Source organism: Leucoraja erinacea, chromosome 14 (genome assembly GCF_028641065.1).
Source record: "Leucoraja erinacea ecotype New England chromosome 14, Leri_hhj_1, whole genome shotgun sequence".
Taxonomy (NCBI): domain Eukaryota; kingdom Metazoa; phylum Chordata; class Chondrichthyes; order Rajiformes; family Rajidae; genus Leucoraja; species Leucoraja erinaceus.
In genome coordinates, this window is record NC_073390.1 from 23,323,602 (window position 1) to 23,346,046 (window position 22,445).

General features: G+C 42.7%; 1 protein-coding gene across 1 annotated transcript in view; it reads right to left on the reverse strand.

Moving 5' to 3' along the window:
* The window catches only part of LOC129703399 (AP-2 complex subunit mu), a 58,679-nt gene extending 36,234 nt beyond the window's left edge, over positions 1–22,445 (reverse strand). The window contains exons 1-2 of the mRNA XM_055645800.1: positions 22,311–22,445; positions 6,093–6,209 (exon numbers count right to left, since the gene is read on the reverse strand). Of these exons, the coding sequence (XP_055501775.1) occupies positions 6,093–6,166 (74 nt within the window). The 5' untranslated portion in view covers positions 6,167–6,209; positions 22,311–22,445. The remainder of the gene's footprint in view (positions 1–6,092; positions 6,210–22,310) is intronic.

The following is a 22,445-nucleotide window of genomic DNA, read 5'->3' on the forward strand; positions in this document are numbered from 1 at the left end:
GGGCTCAGTAATTGACGCTACCTCGCTCTCACTCCACGTTAGCTAGCTTCGGCAGCGGCAGCACAGTACTGCATTCCACCGCTGGCGGTGCTGCTTTCCAGCCACGGGCGGCTTTGACCCGTTGACCTTAACATCGCGGGGATCGCCAACGTTGAATCTCGGCCCAGCTCGGTATGTGGACTTCGGAAGCCGCGGTCTCCGGTAGGGAAATGGCTGATTCTGAGGCTCTGGGCTGCAGCGGCGACTGCAGAGGCTTCAATAGGCCCCGGCCACAGTTGAACAGAGGAAGAGGACTGAACTTTGAAAGAGGCCTGTTCAATTTTTGTGCCTTCCCTCACAGTGGGAAACGTTGATTCTGGGGGGGGGGGGGGGGGGGGGGGGGGGGGGGGGGGAGGGGGGGGGGAGGAAGATTCTGGGCTAGATTAGAAACATAGAAAATAGGTGTAGGAGGGGGACATTCGGCCCTTCGAGCCAGCAATGCCATTCATTGTGATCATGGCTGATCGTCCCCAATCAATAACCTGTATGCATGTGTTGTAAAGAATGCTGATATGAAATATGAAACATTAAGTAGTCATTGTGCAACCTGCCAATTGGATGGTGAATTTAAGCTACCTCTATCGGGTTCATATGTGTGTAAATCTGGCTCTGATACTAGCCAGTGCCTCCCCAGCCATTGACCTCACCGCACGTCACCGATATAAGCTGTTATTTCTACATGGTGAAACCAAAATGTATAAAAATACCCTTTAATAAAATCTGACAATGTGCACTTTAACCACATGTGATTTTTTTTGTATTACAAATCTCAAATTGTGGAGTACAGAGGCATGTAAATAAATGATGGGTCTTTGTCCCAAACATTATGGAGGGCACTGTATAGTAAATATATAGTAATAAAAAAATATGGAGACTAGAACAAAATAGCAAAATGGTGCAAGATTGTAGTGCACAGGGCTGTGCAAAAGAATATTTAAATACAGTAACAAGATAACCAAATGAGGTAGACTTAAGTGTAAGATTATGTGAAAGTACTTCTGGGAAAGGAATGTAAAAGAGGCGAGAGGTTCAAGGCTCAGGCATCAGTAGTGAAGTACTCAGCCGGATCCAGATTAGCCCATAGATTATATAAAAAAAGACAAAACCACTTCACCGAGTGACATTCAGCTGCTAGTGCAGAGTAAAACATAGCTTCAGACAAGCAAAGATTTCTGCACAGATGCAAACAAGGGAAGTTTTGACTCAATTCTAGCCAAATGGTATCAGGACCTGAGGACCACCACCATTGGGAATCTGTAGAATAATATGCATTGAAACAAATGTAAAAATTAAAGAATAAACCCATTCAGGAATTAGTTGAATCCACAAAATCTTCAGATATTTGAATAGGAAACGATGACAGGGTTGAAAATTCAAAAGCAGGTGCTTGAAATTAGAAATAAATGCAGAAAGTGATGGAAATATTCAGCATTTCGGGCAGCATCTGTGGAGAGAGAAGCAAGCGACCCTTCAGACTGATGGCCTTGCATCAGAACCAGAAAAAGTTAGAAAGAAACATGCAAAGGTTACAAAGGAGCTACAGGTGAAGAGAAGAATGATATGGAATTAACCAACCATCAGGCATAATAACTACCTCACATTAGCATCTCAGTTTCCACCCATCATTAACATTCCCTGTTCCCTGCACCCATGTCCTCCTGCAACTTGAAGCACGGTCATGTTCTAACTTTACCACTTCTGACGAAAGTGTATTGATCCAAAACCAACTAATTTATCTCTCCATAGATGGAACCTGATCAGCTATCTTCAGCACTGTGTTATGATTATTGACAGGGCTAGTCAACAGCCATTACTCTCCCGATAATACACACACTAAAAATATGCCTGACGTGGAAAGTATTTCTCTGCGGTAACATATCTCGTCCTGAGAAACATGTTAATAAATTTGTCCACTGTAAGAGCACTTAATCTTGCAGTATATTTATCCCCCCCATGAGGGAAATGGCTATCGATTTCACCATTGATTGGCCACCACTGTTCAAGTGCATTACTTCAATTTTTATTCTGTAGATGCTATTAATATTTCTGAATTTTCTATTTATACTATTTAAAGATTAACTTATCCCACAGATCTACATCCAAGCAAATATCCCACAAAATTACATCTGATGAAAATATCCAATATCATGTTTGAATTTGCTTCTGCAACTCTTAACACGTCAATTGTACATGCCAATAGATAGGTGAAAAGGATTCTGTCTACTAGCATCCCATCCTCAGTGTAACCTGACTACAGCTTGAGAAGATTATGTGGCTACCTTTTAGAAGCTGCACAAGATATAATGAAAGGATTTTAATAAATAATACACAGGTGGTTTAAGTTTGTTCGCTAAAATGTGGCCAGCACTATCTACATTGGTGGAGCGCACTGACCTAGCATCACATAGGATGACCTGATAAAATTTCAGGAGAACAAGTCTCAGTCAGAAAATTATAAACAGGAATCTGATTGGCATAATCAGCTAAGTATGTATTGGTAGCCCTGTGCTGAGAATGATGTAGTACCCAGGTCAATTGAATATCAAACGGAGTGTGATATTGATTATTTAAAAATAAAATAATTTGAGCCAAGGGTTGTTACAACCAGCTTTAATGTGACAAAATTTGGAAGATATGGAGGGTAATGTTGGTAAATTAAGCAGAGTATTCTTGATTACCATAAAATGACACCTTCTGGTAAGTACATAAGGATGATCCCATTGCAACACAATAGGACCATACATCCTCAATGCACTTTCCTAACCCCATACTGGTAAGCAGTCAATACCTAGATTTAGAAGAGCAGCAACGGTGTGGTGGTAATGGGCTGCTGGCTATACACGACAGGAAATAAAATTAGGGAATGATTTAATAAGATTTTCAAGGATGCGCGTTTTCATTGAAAAATGAATCCCGCCAAAAAAAGAAAAATTCTCATTTGTATATAACTGTTAGAAAAGGAGATATATAAACTCCTTCAACATGCAAAGATTAGAAACTTTATTAAGTAATAGTATGATAAATTATGACCACAGCACGGACGTAGGAAAGGTCCATCAGTCTGAAGAAGGGTCTCGGTTGAAATTCCTTCTCTCCAGCGATGCTGCCTGTCCCGCTGAGTTATGGCAACATTTATGTCTATCTTAGGAAATATCTACCATGATTGGATGGGGTTTAAAAGTGATGAGAGAGCTAAGCAGCAATGGAATTGGTTCTACTGATGGGCATATTGAAAATAACAGAGGCATTACTGCAGTAATAACAGTAGGGATTACTGCAAGAAAAGGACTGTGGGGGATAGAAATTATTTTATTACGGAACAATAGGTGAGGGCAGGGGGAAGAGAAATGATGGGAGAGCAAAAAGAAAGGAGGGAGGGAGGGAAAAGATGTTTAAATTTAGAAGTTTCACGATTGTTAATCAGAGCTCTTGACAAAGAGCCACAAGACCTTCCACCCTGCATTTTAAAAGCCATTCTTGAAGCACGGTTCATGCATCAATGATATTTGGAGATAAGACACTACAGATGCTGGAGAAAAAAAGACTGCTGCAGGAACTCAGCAGGTCACGCAGCATCTGTGGAAGGTGATGGACAGTCAATGTATCGGATCAACACCCTTTGGACTGCAACAACAGCAATTTGGTTGAAGGAAAACAAACAGGAGTCTGATGCTTCTATTTACCACCAAAGGCTTCTAAACAAAGCATTTCCAAATTCTCTCCTCTGGCCCTCTTGCACCCAGGAGCCATATTTCATGCACATATAACCATATAACAATTACAGCACGGAAACAGGCCATCTCGACCCTTCTAGTCCGTCATGTCCCCTTGTTTGAATCTTCCCTACTCTCATTAGGAAAAGCTTATCCACGTCAACTATGTCTATCCCTCTCATCATTTTAAAGACCTCTATCAAGTCCCCCCTTAACCTTCTGCGTTCCAAAGAATAAAGCCCTAACTTGTTCAACCTTTCTCTGTAACTTAGTTGCTGAACCCAGGCAACATTCTAGTAAATCTCCTCTGTACTCTCTCTATTTTGTTGATATCTGGATGCAGAATATTCTTGGATTACTCAACTATCGATGATGTATGTGTCAGTGTAGCTGAATGTGGCCTTCAAGCAGTAATCTCTTAGACCATTTTCTTAGCTAACTCATCAGGCATAGTTCAAAGATAGGCACAACTGCAGGTGCTCATTTACAAAAAAAAAGCAACAAAGTGCTTGAGTAACTCAGCAGGTCAGGCAGCATCTCTGGAGAAAAAGGATTAGTGATATTGTGCATTCAAATATCCAGTGAAGAAGGTTATCCAAGATGACAAGACGATTGTAATCAACAGGGCCAGTGGTTTATGGAATGGCAGGTGGAGTTTAATTCAGATAAATGCAATGTGTTGCACTTTGGTGAGACAAACCAGGGTGGGACATGTACAGCTGTGCAAGACATTGGTAAGCCCATGTTTGGATTACCATGTAGAGTTTTGACCACCCTAATATAGGAAGGAAGGTGTTAAACTGGAAAGGGTACAGAGGAGGTCTACAAAGATGTTACCGAGACTGGAAGGTTTGAGTCATAAGGGGAGGCTAGACCGGCTAAGACTTTTCACCCTGGAATGGAGGAGGCCTAGGGTTGACCGTTGCAAAGGTACATAACATTAGGGGCATTCTCCATTGATAACATGAAAAATCAAGTATTTTCCCCAGGGTATTGGAGACTAAAATTAGAGTGCATAGGTTTAAGGTAAGAGGGGAAAGATTTTTAAAAGAGACCAGAGGGGTCTACCCAGATAAGTAGGATTAGTTCAGTTAGGCAAATTGGTGGGTATGTCTGTGCTAAATAGGATACGATTCATTGATATATCCTAATCTCCTTCCAGAGTGCTGAATGTTTTGCTGCCTGCCATCTTACTGATGATCTCTTTAAAAGTTACTCATAAATCTCTTTCCACCACTCTTTACTGGCAGTGCATTTCAGATTGCAACTATTTGGTGTGTTCTCAAAGAACATGCATCTTTTAAAGAAAAAACATTAAATCTATATCTCTCTAGTTACTTCCCCTTACTAAAAACAATCAGTTCCAACTTTTAAAAACATCCAAATTTTGAACACCTTCTAAATTAGCTCTTTTCGAAGAACAATTTTGATTACATTGACTCCAGTTAAGTTCCACAATGCTGTCAATATGTTCATGAAACTACACCCTACCCTCTAAATGGTTTAAACATTCAGCTTCCACTCAGTTTAATTTCTGATTAGATAATCAGTCTAGAATTTTAGCATTTCTTAAGCAGGCAGCAAAATCATTCAGCCTAACACATTTAGGCGACACACTCAATATTAGTTTGCAGAAATTCTAAAATCCATTTCAAAATAGTAACAAAACCACAATGGTAAAAGCACAGCACCAGTACTTAGTGATGGAAAGAGCAATGTTGTGAAAAGACTGTTAGAAAGTTCCCTTTTTTCTTCTTCACAATTTTGAGCGGCTCGAATTTTTTTTAAGTACAGATAAAAGCAGTCAAATAAATTTGATGCAAGTCAGCATTCTGGAAGCAGAGAATGGATGGCATGGATGTCACAATTATATCTGGGTTCAAAAATAATAATAAGCCGAATTGCACAATTTTGCTTTGAAATTGTTTTATGAGTAAATCACCTGTGGTTAGAATTATTTTAAGTTTACATTAGAGTACTAGCTATGCAAATCTAATATCTATTGGATACTGTTTAAATCATTTACTATGTATGCACAATTGCTTTCAAACTATTGCCATAATCTCTGGCTACTGACCTTCAAAACAATCCCCCAAACGCAGGTAGAAAATTACTTTGTTCATATTATATACGAGCCCACTGCCAACCATCCAAACAATGATGGCATGTAGTAGTTATTATTCCATGCATAAAGAACCGCTGACTGCACGTGACCAGTTTTTCGGGAAATTCACCATGGTTCACGGCAATATCATATCAGTAACAGTACAAAGCAAAACGATCTTAAAGGTAGACAATTTACAAGAAAGAAAAGACTGCTTCAATAACAATAGTACTTACCCAATGTCATCCCTGTAAACTCTGGAGATAAGAACTTCCCCCTTGTGATTGTAAATGAACAAGCCTCCAATCATGTTAGAATCTTGATTAGTGCTTCCTTCCCATGTTGATTAAGACCTAAAGCAAAGTAAAGAAAATATCACTGCAGGTACAGCTTTTGATTTCAGACACTTTTTTTGGTTTGTATATTTTCCAATTATTCAGATTTACCTTAGATAATGGCTGCTACTCTACTCTTGCACATTAATGATTTAACTTTGACCTCAGATTGCTTTACTTCATAAAGAATAGAGTATAAATTTAGCAAACACAGATGCCATTTAGTTTAATTCCATTTCCCAGCAAGGTCACAGAGTATTTAACACAGTATTAACATGTGAAGAGGCAAAAAATTCCCAGTCACACAAGGACAGTAGGGAAAGATTCACCAACGAAAACTTCTTAATTGTATATAGGTTCCCATTTATATGACTTTTCTAAATAAGCAGAGCAAGAATAACAGTGTTAACAATCACAAAGGACTTTGAAACTTTTAAAAGTGGTGAAAAGTACTACACAAATGCAAATCTATTTTTTCTACTCAACAATTCACACAGTGCTGAAATCAAATGCACGTTGTTGCAGTCCTGATTATTTTTTCCTGGAACATTGGATTAACAATTGAATGTTATATTCAATGGACAATCAAATCCACCCAAGCATCATTTATCTCATTGGCCTCGTTGTTTTACATCAGCCATCCCATTACTGTGCTGGGCAATGGATTAATCATCATTTCAAAAACGAAAGTGCAAAATGATTCATCTCAGCAGAGACCACAGCTTCTGTCACAATTTACGACCCTATTCCCAAAAGTTATGCATTGCTCCAGGCTGAGGGTTTTAGGATATGTAGCGCCGATTGAAATCGGTACACCACATTCTTAATCAGGTAGCAATATCAAATTTACACAAATTGGATTGTAAAGGAAGCAAATGGATAAAGTCTCCTTGATTAAAAGCAATCACATTACCATAAATAAATAAACCCCCAAGAAAATTAAACTCGTTAGATACCACTCCAGATGTGGGCTTTTAATATCTCTGGATTTACCCTCGAGAAACTAAGCATTTTCACAAATACCCGATCAATGCACAGGCCAGATCAATGTTGAGTTTAGACTACAAAATCAACCAACTCTGCTCGTCACATCAGCTGAAGACGAATCACACAGGCAGTTTACAATTGATGCCGCACGGTGGTCTCATTCCTCATTGATATAATGTACCATTTTCCCCAGAACGAGCTCTCTCGCGAAATACAGACGCGCCCTTTAAAAGGAGATGCTTTTCCAACCGCCTCGCGTACTATCCGCAAAACACTCTCTCGCAAAGTCATCTAATGTAACAGAGCTGGGGCGGTGGCCTCATTTGAATATAAGGGTATTAGCAGTCGGATATCGCAGCAGTGTGCTATCCTCTCGCTTCTGATAGAGGTTGCAGTGACCCTGCTTTGCAAAGTGTTCGTTTCAACCTCGCTGCGGCGTTTATTGCCTGCAATGTGTTCTTGTTATAGAAAAAAATGTTAAACCTGGGCGTGGTCTGCTCCCAAAAAAACTCACACTTGAATGGCAGCTCCGGGAAATGGAAGTCTGCAATGCGACAAAGCAGCCCGACCCATGCAGCGGGATATCTAAACCAGAAACTGGCTGCGGGTGTGGAAGTCGAAAACACTCCGTGGGGATAGAATTAAGCATCTCATCAAAGCGTGTTGGCGTAACATCATTCCTCAACCGCCAAACGATAATATTTTAAGGACAGACTCATAGTGCGGGAGTAACTTAGCGGGACAGGCAGCATCTGTAGAGAGAAAAAAAGGATGGGTGACGTTTCGGGATCGTTGAACGACGGGGGTGGGGTGAACACAGCCGGAGGCGAGAAGGGCTTGCCCCCTACCACTTTCTTTTAGCATGAAGAAGGGTCTCTGCCCGAAACGTCGTCCATCACTTTTCTCCAGTGATGCTGCCTGACCCGCTGAGTTACTCCAGCACGTTGTGTCTATCTTTGGTATAAACCTCTATCTGCAGTTGATTTCTTCCACAACATTTTAAGGACAACTGAAATTGGGTGATATCGGATATTGGCTTCACAGGAGGCTAGATGCTGGAGTCCGAAGCAAATAAAAACTAACTGCTGAAAGATATCCGCGGGTCGAGCAGCATGGGGGTGGGGGTTCGGTGGTTTAAACGGAAGATAGACACTAATAGCTGAATTAACTCAGCGGGCCAGACAGCATCTCTGGAGAAAATGAATAGGTGACCTTTTGGGAAGGGACCTTTCATACTTTTTTTTTCAACTATCAGCGTTTTACAGCTGTGCTTTCACTCACTCAATGGTTACGCTGAACACAAAATAGTACACAAATTTTTCACCTCGGGGTGAATCTGTGGAGGCTGTCACTGAATTATTCAGTACAGTGGTTATTGAGTTGATTGAGCACATTCTTCTCGATTCATGGCCAAGTTCGCAGGGACTTGTATCCCCACTTGCTGGGGGCGTTAACCGTGCCACTAGGAGACTGAACCAAACACCGTGTGGTTCCGGGGTACAGTATTGGAACCTTATGTGGCAGAATGAGTCCATCAGTCTGGGTCACCATTCAAAGTTCAGCTGAAAACTCGCCATGCTATCTTAGCCACGACTGGAATTAAGTTTGTTGGATAATCTTGGTCCTTTACATGCCATGCAAAGCCAAGTTTTTGTACACGTCATTTCCGGCTTCATTTCCAAAATATGATACATAAACTTAAGCTCACAATTTAATTAAGTGAAGCCGATGGGTTAGCCATCAATAAACAGCCTACTCAGATATCACACACACTTCAAGTCCAAATTATATCTCTTGGACAGGCCATCCAACTAACGATAATAAAGACTACAAATGCAGTCAGAATCAATGCCTCAAGCTTCAGATGTCTCGAGGGAATATGCAACATCGTATATGGAACAACGAAAAACCACTAAAATATGCAATGGGGTGAAGTCTGATCAGATATTCATCATGCAAACCGCCCATTAGAAAACACAAGATATGGTGAGTACCCAACATAATGAATCAATTCAAAACAGCTGTTATAAAATATTTTGTGGGGGTGGGGCACACAGTGGAAGAACTGGGATGAGAAAGGGAAGAGCAGACGAAATGTAAAACAATTATTTAGACTCCTGCATAAAGCAGCAATGCTACAAGTTCTCAATGCTCAACCATGCAGTCACTCCTTGGAGAATGTGGTTGCATAAATTGTATGAGGGAACAATGATTGTGCCAGTGTTGGGGGGCAGTCACAAGTTAAGAGAAAACTCACAGGAACAGCATACCGTGTAGGAAAGCAAAATGGTTAATACAATATTTTCCTTTGTAATAAAAAGTTACAGAACAAGAATATTTGGAAACAGATCGAAGTACTACACGTAATGCCTTTAGACAAACACATTTTCACAAACCTCTTAACATGGATGATAGCCAAATGGCCTAAATGATTACCACCAGCACCTACACTTGGGCAACTAACAACCCAGCAGTATGAATATTGACATCTATAACTTCAAGTAACCCTTGCTTTCCCTCCCCATCCTAGTTCTCCGACCAGTCTGACTGTCCTCCTGATTAAATTTTTACCTTTCTATGCTTCGTTGTCATCTTTCCCTCGCTAACAATGATCTATTCAACATTTTTCTTGACCTTCGTGTCCTTTGATGACTTGTTTTCACACCTTACCCTTCCATATCTGCCTCCCTCTCCCCTGACTCTCAGTCTGAAGAAGGGTCTCAACCCAAAACATCACCCATTCCTTCTTTCCAGAGATGCTGACCACCCAAATGTTGGTCCCTTGCAGTCAGAAACAGGTGAGTTGATGATTGGGAACAAGGATATGGCGGACCAATTGAATAACCACTTTGGTTCCGTCTTCACTAAGGAAGACATAAATAATCTGCCGGAAATAGCAGGGGACCGCGGGTCAAAGGAGTTGGAGGAATTGAGTGAAATCCAGGTTAGTCGGGAAGTGGTGTTGGGTAAATTGAATGGATTAAATGCCGATAAATCCACAGGGCCAGATAGGCTGCATCCCAGAGTACTTAAGGAAGTAGCTCCAGAAATAGTGGATGCATTAGTAATAATTCTTTCAAAACTCTTTAGATTCTGGAGTAGTTCCTGAGGATTGGCGGGTAGCAAACGTAACCCCACTTTTTAAGAAGGGAGGGAGAGAGAAAACGGGGAATTACAGACCAGTTAGTCTAACCTCGGTAATGGGGAAAATGCTAGAGTCAGTTATTAAAGATGGGATAACAGCACATTTGGAAAGTGGTGAAATCATTGGACAAAGTCAGCATGGATTTACGAAAGGTAAATCATGTCTGACGAATCTTATAGAATTTTTCGAGGATGTAATTAGTAGCGTGGATAGGGGAGAACCAGTGGATGTGGTGTATCTGGACTTCCAGAAGGCTTTCGACAAGGTCCCACATAAGAGATTAGTATACAAACTTAAAGCACATGGCTTTGGGGGTTCAGTATTGATGTGGATAGAGAACTGGCTGGCAAACAGGAAGCAAAGAGTAGGAGTAAACGGGTTCTTTTCACAATGGCGGGCAGTGACTAGTGGGGTACCGCAAGGCTCAGTGCTGGGACCCCAGCTATTTACAATATATATTAATGATCTGGATGAGGGTATTGAAGGCAATATCTCCAAGTTTTAACCATGCGGACTTGAAGAAAATGCTGCCCAAATTCTACCAGCATGTTAAATGTGCTACAAGAGGAGCAAACACCCTGGACAAGGTCTACTCCAACATCAAGCTGGGCTATAGGGCTAGACCACTACCACACCTGGGTCAGTCGGACCATATGTCCCTGCTCTTAATTCCTGCATATGCCCCCCTCAGGAAAACCGCTCCTACCATTACAAAGACCATCACAACCTGGCCTGATGGTGCTTCTCAGCAGCTGCAGGACTGTTTCGACAGGACCAACTGGGAGGTGTTTGAACACCGGGACCTGGAGGTGTTCACAGACAGTGTACTGTGCTACATAAAAAACTGCATGGACACGGTCACAGTGGACAAACAGATCCGGGTCTACCCCAACCAGAAGCCCTGGATGACTCGGGAGGTCCAGCGGCTGTTGAAAGAGAGGAACACCGCTTTTAGGTCTGGCGATAGGGCTTTATACAGCACGGCCCGAGCTAACCTGAAGAGAGGCATCAGAGAGGCCAAATCAAATTACAGGAGGAAGATAGAGGACCACCTGGACAGTAATAACAGCAGGCAGGTGTGGCAGGGGATCCAGTATCTCACCAACTATAAGACCATCCTTGGAGCTGTTGAAGGTGACGCCTCGCTGGCAGAGGAGCTGAACCACTTCTTTGCTCGCTTTGAAGTGGAGCCACCCGAGACAGCCACATCACAGCACATGGTCTACAGCAGCCTACCCCTCAAGATAGAGGAGCATGAGGTGAGGCGCACTCTGCGGGCCATCAATCCAAGGAAGGCTACTGGTCCGGACGGCGTCTCTGGACGCGTGTTGAAGGACTGCGCAGACCAGCTGGCTGGAGTCTGGACGAGGATTTTTAACCAGTCTCTGGCCCAGTCCACTGTTCCACCCTGTCTGGAATCCTCCACCATAGTCCCCTTGCCCAAAAAAAACAACATCTCCAGCCTCAACGACTACCGGCCAGTCGCACTCACACCAGTGGTGATGAAGTGTTTTGAAAAACTGGTCCGGGGTCACATCACATCACTTCTGCCCCGAAGCTTTGACCCCCACCAGTTTGCGTACAGAGCGAATAGATCCACAGAGGACGCTGTAGCCACAGCTCTCCATGCTGCACTGTCTCACCTGGAGCAGCGGGGGAGCTACGTGCGGATGCTCTTTGTGGACTACAGCTCTGCTTTTAATACTATCCTTCCCCACAAACTGGTGGACAAACTGGGGGACTTGGGACTTCCACACTCCACCTGTACGTGGATAAATAGCTTCCTGTCGGGTCGAAGCCAGAGAGTCAGAGTGGGCCATCACACATCCACGGCCCTCAGCCTCAGTACCGGCTCTCCACAGGGCTGTGTACTGAGCCCCCTGCTCTACACCATCTACACGCATGACTGCACCCCAGTCCACCACAGCAACACCATTGTCAAATTTGCGGATGACACTACAGTGGTGGGACTCATCTCCGCGGGGGACGAGTACGCCTACCGGGATGAGGTGGAGCAGCTGACAGGGTGGTGCGAAGAAAATAACCTGCTCCTCAACACCTCAAAGACGAAGGAGGTAATAATAGACTTCAGGAAAAACAAAACGGACATGGTACCACTGACCATCAGAGGGGACTGTGTAGAGAGGGTGGCGGATTTCCGCTTCCTGGGAATCCACATTGAGGAGGACCTGACGTGGAGCGTGAACACCACTGCGCTGCTGAAAAAGGTCCAGCAGAGACTGCACTTCCTGCGGGTGCTCAGGAAGAACAACATCACTCAGAGGCTGCTGCTGTCCTTTTATCGGTGCTCCATTGAGAGCATACTAACATACTGTGTATGCGTGTGGTACACCAGCTGCACAGTGGCTCAGAGGAAAGCGTTCCAGAGGGCCATTGACAACGCCCAGAGGATTGTCGGCTGCCCTCTCCTTACCTTGGAGGACCTACACAGTTCCCGCTGCACCAAAAAAACCCAGAATATAATAAAGGACATCTCCCACCCCGGACACTCCCTGTTTGAACTGTTGCCGTCAGGCAGACGGTACAGATCCACAAGGACAAGGACAAATAGACTACAAAACAGTTTTTACCCCACTGCTATAAAAGCACTAAATGTGGCCGCCAAGGAACGCAGGGGCGATACAGACTAAGGGACTGTGGTAACGGTGAAATCGACAGAAGGATGGAGGGTTGGGTGTGTATGCGTGCTTTGTCTGTGTTTTTTATTTATTGCTTATCTTTATTATTTTACCGTGGATGTTTCGTTAGCTTTAGAAATGTTTGAATGCTGCACTGACTGGCTGACATTTTAAATTTCGTTGTACATGGCCCATGTTACAATGACAATAAAGAAACTATTCTACTATTCTACTATTCTACTAAGTTTGCGGCTGACACTAAGCTGGGGGGCAGTGTTGGCTGTTAGGAGGATGCTAGGAAACTGCAAGGTGACTTGGATAGGCTGGGTGAGTGGGCAAATGTTTGGCAGATGCAGTTTAATGTGGATAAATGTGAGGTTATCCATTTTGGTGGCAAAAACAGGAAAGCAGACTATTATCTAAATGGTGGCCGATTAGGAAAAGGGGAGATGCAGCGAGACCTGGGTGTCATGGTACACCAGTCATTGAAAGTAGGCATGCAGGTGCAGCAGGCAGTGAAGAAAGCGAATGGTATGTTAGCTTTCATAGCAAAAGGATTTGAGTATAGGAGCAGGGAGGTTCTACTGCAGTTGTACAGGGTCTTGGTGAGACCACACCTGGAGTATTGCGTACAGTTTTGGTCTCCAAATCTGAGGAAGGACATTATTGCCATTGAGCAAATGCAGAGAAGGTTCACCGGACTGATCCCTGGGATGTCAGGACTGTCTTATGAAGAAAGACTGGATAGACTTGGTTTATACTCTCTAGAATTTAGGAGATTGAGAGGGGATCTTATAGAAACTTACAAAATTCTTAAGGGGTTGGACAGGCTAGATGCAGGAAGATTGTTCCCGATGTTGGGGAATTCCAGGACAAGGGGTCACAGCTTAAGGATAAGGGACCTTTAAAACTGAGATGAGAAAAACGTTTTTCACACAGAGAGTGGTGAATCTCTGGAACTCTCTGCCACAGAGGGTAGTTGAGGCCAGTTCATTGGCTATATTTAAGAGGGAGTTAGATGTGGCCCTTGTGGCTAAGGGGATCAGAGGGTATGGAGAGAAGGCAGGAACAGGATACTGAGTTGGATGATCAGCCATGATCATATTGAATGGCGGTGCAGGCTCGAAGGGCCGAATGGCCTACTCCTGCACCTAATTTCTATGTTTCTATGTTTACTCTAGCATTTTGTGTCTACCTACAAATCCTAAGGCCAGCTGATCTGCTATCAAATAGACATATTACAAGGACTCACTTTAATCACTGAAAAACACTCATTCATTCGTAGGTAAAGCTGGTATTAATTTCAACAAATAATATTATTATAGATAGCCTGAAGAAGGGTCCCAACCCAAAATGGCTATTCATTCCCTCCACAGATGCTGCCTGACCCGTTGAGTGCCACCAGCAATTTGTGTTTTGCTCAACATAACGGTAACATGAGAATTAGTAAACCCAAGATAGATCAACAGAAATGTAACCCTCAAGATACTCCAGTGTTTCAAATAGAGTGAATCAGCTAGATCTGCTGTGATGATCAAGATCCAAATAGTAGCAATGTAAAAAAATCCCATCTGTCTTTTTATGAAGTGCAGTTACCACCATCTTGGTCAAGACCGTGGGAGAGCACCATTCATTAAATAGTGTTGTACGATCTTAACATTAATGACTCAAATCGCATCACAAAAAACAGCACTGGCTATGCTGCATTCTCCAGTTTTATGCAATGAAACAGAAGCCCAGATGATACCATGAAGTGGGACCTGATTAAAACAGCAGAATTTAGCCAATACTCCTAATCCAAGCTTCTAATTGTGGGATTCAGAGGGATGAAAGAGCAAAAGATTTGGAGGAAAAAGATTGGGAGACTAGCTAATTTGCAACTGAAAAATGATTTAGCCAATACTTCTGATCCAAGCTTCTAATTATTAGGTAGACAAAAATGCTGGAGAAACAGCAGCATCTATGAAGCGAAGGAAATAGGCAATGTTTCAGGCCGAAACCCTTCTCCATACTTCTAATTATTAATGTGGGGTTTAGAGGAATGAACGAACAAAACAAATCTTGGAGGTAAAAGATTGGGGACGAGCTAATTTACAACTGAAAAATAATTTTCAGTCATACAGCTGCTTAAAAACTGTCACCAAGTTGTGGTAGGTTTTGTTCAGTACTTCGGGTGGCACAGTGGTTGTTGCCTTACAGCATGAGAGGCGCAGGTTTGATCCTCGGGTACTGTCTGTACAGTTTGTACATTCTCCCTGTGGTGCTACGGTTTCTTCCCACTCTCCAAAGACATGCATACAGGTTTGCAGGTTAGTCTGATTCTGTAAATTGTCCCTATTACATATAATAGAACTAGTATGAACATGTGGTCACTGGTTTGTGCTGACTCAGTAGGCTGAAGGGCCTGTTTCCACTCTATCTCTAAACTAAACTTTATGGTTTTCCTGCTCATTCATGACTTTCTCTGTTCAATTATTGTTTTACTTGCTGAACTCCCTCAACCCCACACAATTTACTGTTTGTCTTGAAGAAGTCTGATTAGCTATCTCTCTGACAAATACAGAATTCAAACCAGAAACAAGGTCATGACATGGTTATCTGATTCAAATAAAACACGTACATTCCATTTTCCACTGATCTTAAAATGCTGCAGAGCACTTTGGACAATGATATTTAACATAGTCCAATGCTCTTATCATCTCAGACCATTCTCCAAACAAGTACAGTCAATTGTATGTACAGACCACTATGTCATTATCCAAACTGTTGCCGTTTATGAAGCCCTGTCCAACACTGCAAACTAAGGATAAGCAAGATTTTGTTTCACTGCAACCCTTATTTCCCAAGAAAAACTTAAAAAGATCTTAAGGTATAAAAATCTTGGGGTGGGAGATTGCAACCTTCACCTGTTTTGACTAATGCAATCAACCTGGTGTGCACAATCATATAAGACCAAATAGAACAAGTTGTCCTACAACTTTAGGCTGTGCATGCCATACGCAAGAAGAAGAAGTATAAAAATCTATTTTATAGTTTGAAGTTAAAATGTCCACACAATTAAAAAAAATGATCAAGGACCCAGATTTATTATTCTAATTTTCCAGAGATCAAAGTCACAAATTGATACGACAACTTTCCCAAAACAAAATTGAGCAATTAATCCACAAATGAACATTGTACTAAATTCATCGGCATTTCTGGAGGTATCAAACAGAAGATGGAGAATATCTCTTGTCCTCCATCAACTAAATTTGAAACAAACAACAGTCATTGTCACGACAAAATTATATATAACACCAGTTCACGACTACAAGATGATATATCATACATCAAGATTATATGACATCATACAGATTGTTCTACTATAATGTGATAGTTATGTTCCCAAGAAACCTCGTGCTATTGAAAACGGGGTTATAAAAACCATTGTGTTATTTTCAGCTTATTTTCAGCGTGTCAATTGGCAAAGTAACCTTTAAGTGGTTCTCTAATTCCCAATCAAAATCACATAATAACAAATTAGGTATGCGCAATACAAGTAGTGTTCCTAATTCATTGATTGCATTAGATCCAATTCGCATTGTGGATACCCATGTTATCACAGAACTACCTGCGCATTCCTCTGAATTAATCAGTTCCCATTTAAGCTGAAGTAGGGTCTCAACCCGAAGCACCACCTAATCCTTTTCTCTAGAGATGCTGCCTGATCCGGTGAGTTACTCCAACATTTTGTGTCCATCAACATTTAAACATATCCTCTATAAACAAAACATTTTGCCATATTTCACAAAAAGAGACACAAAGTACTAGAGTCATTCAGTGGGTCAGGCAGCATTTCTGGAGAACACAGATAGGTAAAGTTCCAGGTCGGGAGCCCTTTAGGATCCTGACACCACCTATCCAAATTCTCCAAAGGTGTTGCTATATTTCACAGGAATACTGACAAGATTTGACAAGGGCAACCTGAACAACTTAGCAGACATGACTGAACGTTTGACTGAAGAATAGCTTCAAAAGAACAACTTGCAAAGGGAGGAACGAAATGGAAAAGTTGAGGCTCAGGAATAATGGAGGACAGACCCAGAGGCGGACCGAGGTCCTCCTTGGATTACAAATGCCCGGTTTGTACATACAGATGAGCATTTGGGAGACTATCACAATGGATGGGGGTGGATTTGTTGGTTGCTGCCATGCTGCAGGCATTTTCTACTGGGTGGGAGCAGAGTATTTCCACATGCCCTCTCTCTAAACCCAAACCCCTGAACTGCACCAATCAGGATAGGTCAAGCCAGGCAGACTCATTTGCTCACTTACGGAGTCTGTGGGTTTGGCTTGCTGGCAGACAGCTCCACTACCCACACTTATTTGCTCTCCTGTGTCTGTGATCCTCTCCCACACATTGGTTTCATTTATATCCAACTTTAAAAAGTTTGCGTTGCAAACGATTTTCAGGAACTGAACACAGTCTTAACTTGGGGACTGCTAGTATTTACATTTAAAGACTAAGAGGCCTGGATCTGTTAAACAGGGTGGTTATACATCTGGGAGAGATAGATTATTGGAGACATGGTCAGGGATGTGGCAAGGTTTGAAAGCATGAACCTTTTGAAGTTGTTCATTGCTAATCAGAAAGCAATACTGATCAGCAAGTACAGATGGTAACTGGACCTGGTGTATGTCAGACCATAGCAACAAAGTCATTAATTGAGACCTGAAGGGAAGTTGACCAGAATGCTGGAATATTATGATGTCCAGAGATTTTTCCAAGTATTCCATGAGTAAATTTATGAGCAAAGTAGCACAGGTGTTAGAGCTACTGCTTCAATCTCCAATGACTTGGTTTCAATCCTGAACTCCAAAGCTGTCCGTGTGAAATTTGCAGGCTCTCTGTGACTGTCCCCAGTTTCCCTAGGTGCTCCATAAGCATCCCCTTTCCCAAAGACCATTGGATTAATTAGCCACAATAAAATGGCCCAATGTGGAGGTGAATGGTACAATACGTAGAAGTTGATGAGAATGATGGGAAAATAAATTGCACGTGATATTACCTTGAAAATGGGAATACAAAGAGCTAGCACCGATTTGATGGGCCTCCTATGTCATAAAGGGAAATGAGACATGGAAATTAACTAAGGGAAGGTTGAAATCACAAAAAGCAAAAAATAGATGCTCTTACTGGTGGCAGAAAAATTAGTCTGAGGATCACTGGGGATTAAAAGGACAACATGGAAGGCAGCAAAGTTTCAAGTTACTCGTCAAGGTATGGAACAGTCTAAGACTGGAGAACAGGGATGGTAACTGACAACTGCGGCTTCAGATTTCAGAACATTTAGCTGGTGGACATGTTTGTTTATTCAGCAGTTTAGAGATTCAGCGTGGAAATAGGCCCTTCAGCCCATCGAGTCTGCGCTGATCAACAATCACCTGTATACTTGTTCTATTCTACACTAGGAACAATTTACAGAAGCCAATTACCCTACAAACCCACACATTTTTGGAATGTGTGAGGAAATCGGAGCACCCAGAGAAATCCCATATGGTCACAGGGAGAATGTGCAAACTCTGTACTGACAGCACCCGTAGACAGGATCAAACACGGGCTATGGTGCCGTAAAGCAACAACTCTACTGCTACCCCACTGTGCCGCCCGCAACTCAACTTGAAAGACTAGAGTGGTATAGAAATAAAAATATACTGGATGTTGCCAAGAAGCAACACATGGATGAGAAAGAACGTCAGTTTATTTTAAACTTTAATTCATTCTCATTTTACATGAAGACACGAGGACACAGCCACCACATGTAGCACAAACAAAAATGCAATAGGCTTTGTTTAGGCAACTTAATGTTGTAGGCTGGTTATTTACTTGTACTTTATTGCAAACTAACAATGTGAAATGCAGAGATCAAATCTTCCTCAAGGCTAAACTAATGTTTCAAATGTGCTGAGCAACCAGAAAGTGATCTTAAAACAAAGCAGTAAAGGTTCTTAAGGGTTTCACATTACCGGAGAAGAGCAGAATCAAAATACACTTTGTATCCCATTTTCTCCCAAAACAGATTCTATATCCTTGCAAACCTACTAGTATCCACCAGCTAGAAGGGCAAGGACAGCAAGAACACTGGAACATCACCAGCTGGTAGTTGCCCTCCATGTCACACATGTGTCCAAGTTGGAAATACATCACCATTCCTTCACCGGCACTGGGAAAAAATCCTGGAACTCCCTCCCTGCACCGTGGGTTTACCCACACCTTAAGATCTGCAGCAGTTCAAGGCAGCAGCTCACACCAACTTCTCAAAGGTAACTTAATGGTCAATTAAATTCTGCCTTAGTTTGGAAAGAGCACACCCCTTGAATGAATTAAAAATATACAGATTTTCATTCAATTGAGCGCGTTTGTACATTCGCCCAATGATGGCAAGTATTTTCTTAAAAATTTAGTAAAAAAACATCTGATTTCTGATCACCCACTTACATTGGTGGCAATGTACGTTACAGTACACTGCCTCTAATGTAGGTGGGTGATAGAAAAAACAGGATGGAATTGATTAACTAACACGTTTGAACGGAAAAAAATGGGAGTGTGGGACGGCTCCGAAAACTGGCATACAGACTCAATGGTTCAAATGGCTTCCTGTGTCATAAGGAAATATGAAGTAAAGATGAAGCAGCTATTTGTTACTAAGGTATACTGTTCCAGTTAAAGATATTGCACCGATTTAATACTGGATCAATGCAGCTGCCAACATAATTTAATTATAAATGCTAGTAAATTTCAATCAATTACTAGCCTTCTTGATTTTTTGTGACTGGTGCAAAATTGCACCTTATTCAATGTGATGACAATATCAATATACCAATATCAATATGACAGATCAATATACAAAAACTATTGTGTCAAATGTAGACTATTTATCTGGAATCTGTTCTGATAAGTAATCGAAGTATACCAGTAGGCAATTCCATTATATGCCCAGCCCCAATGCATGTTTTGTCATTCAATGAGATAATGGCTGATCCATGACCTAATTCTACATACCCACCTTTACCACACGTGCCTGTAAAGGTGCAGCAAGTCTTCCATTATTTCTGTTCAGATCTGGTGCTTATGATAAATATAAACTTGAAATTATTGTTTAAATTATCGTAGATTTAATTATTAGTTACTACTTGCAGAAAGACCTCCACACTTCATGTTATAGGAGCAGAATTAGGCCATTCAGCCCATCAAGGCATTTAATCATGGCTGATCTATTTTTCCTTTCTCTCCTTCTGCCCATAACCCCTGACACCCTTACTAATCATTTATACCACTCTCTGCAGGTAAGTGGCTTCCTAATTACACCCCACATAGATTAACTCTAATTTTAGGACCTCCTAGTTTCAGACATTCCATCAGAGAAAAATGTTTCCCACTATATAGCCAACTGATTCCTCAGTTTCTTGAAAGGTTTGACCAAATCACCCCCTAAACTAAATGCTAACAAAAACAACATTAGTTTGTATGATCCCTTCTTCTAACTTCCCCCTTCTAATTTCCTGTCCTATTTACTATTCCCTGACATATTGCAGAATGTTTAAACACTGCCAATGGACAAACTGATACTGGGCGTGGATTACCTTTGGGCCAGTTAAATATACAATAGCTGAATCATATTACTAGTCTTCACAAGTCTCTGGGTCAGAGAATTCCAAAGGTTCACTTTTCCCCAAGCAAAATTAGTGAAAGCCATCACTCAAGCGAAAGCACTCTCCAGAGCTAGAAAGTCATTGGTTCAAGTTCTGAAGAACATATAAAAAAATACCAGGCTAACATTCTGATGTCAGCGAATTCACACTCACAGAGCTAGATGCTACAAAACAGACATAAGGCAGAAATCGAAAAAATGAAATCTGGTGGCATTGAGATGGTAATGCCACCTAGTTAACTAGAGGTACACTACCCTTCAAAGGTTGTCTATCGATCTTGGTATTCAATCGAGTTGGCATGGAGAGGGGCAAGGGAGAAATTGAGTGCATAGCCCATAAATGGTACACACAAATAATACATAATAAATAAAAAATCAATAAATCAATAACCACAATACTGTAGTACAAAAAACTGAAGTCCTTAGTGCAACCAAAGGCAGTTCACAGAAGTTGAGGTCAGTGTTGTGTAGTGTTCAAGAGCCTGATGATGGTTGTTGGGAGGAAGCTGTTCTTGACCTGAATGTCATGGTTTTCAGGCTCCTGTACTTTCCCCCCCAATGATAGGAGTAAAATGAGAGCGTGGCCAGGAGCATGTGGGTCTTTTATATTTGTTGCCTTTTTCAGGCAGAGCATCTGTAGATCCTTTCAATGATGAGGAGCTCAGTGACCACGATGGATCAGGCACCGCTCTGTAACCTACTTCATTCCCAGGGTTTCAAGTCACCAAACTAGGCTGAGATCAAACCAGTCAATATATTTTCTACTGAAATGCCATCCAGTTAACGAGAGGTACCCTGCCCGTCAAAGGGTGACAACAGATCTTGGGGGGAAATAAAAGACACAAAGTGATGGAGTAACTCAGAGGGTCACAAGGCAACATCTCTGGATAACATGGTTAGGTGACATTTTGGGTCGCGACCCTCCTTCAGACCAGACCCGACGCATCGCCTATCCATATTCTCCAAATATGCTATCTGACCTGCTGAGTTACTCCAGCACTTTGTCTTTTAATTTCGAAACCATCATCTGCGGTTCATTGTCATTCAATGGAGCTGGCATAGGGAGGAGAGAGTGCGCAAACCAGTACATGACTTGATGTCTCATTTCAAGGAAGGCTTCTCTGAGTGCAGGGGATGGATGTGGGATCTGGGGTTGGGTGTGCTTCCCTTTGGTGCTGCCTTTATTGGTAGTCGGAGGAGAGGGGCGGGGAGATAATCTCCCCCAAATTACGGTGTGGTGAGAGGAGAGCGTGGGAGGGAGGAGTGAACGTGGGGAGAGAGGGGTGGAAAGGGCTGGGAAGGAAAGGGAGACACTCCCCAGGATTAATGGAAGCCCCCCCCCCCCCCCCTTACTAATCACCTCCACCCTCCCACATCCCACCCCCGGGATGCCCACACTGCCCCCAACCCGGCTGACAGGGTGCAGCCTGGGGCAGAGCTACGGCCTCAGCCCGGGGGTGTCCTCCTGCCCCCCAAATCCCCCCCGGGACCACCCTCCACAAAATGTCCGCCGCAGTCCAGTGCTGCGGCCACTGCAGGAGCTGCCCCATCCCGCGGCCACTGCCACTGCCGCGCGGAGGGAAAGAAAAAGTCTCCGCGGAGGTTGAATCCAAGGGAGAGACCCGCCGGAGCTCCCGTACACTCCCCCGGCTCTCACCTGCCGCTGCTCTTCCCTTCGGCCGCCGCTCACAAAATGTCCGCCGCCGCCCTCCTGCCCGGCCTCAGCTGTCGCGCCGGTCACATGACACGCCCACGCTCGGACGACACCAGCGTCATGACGCAGGTGCATGCC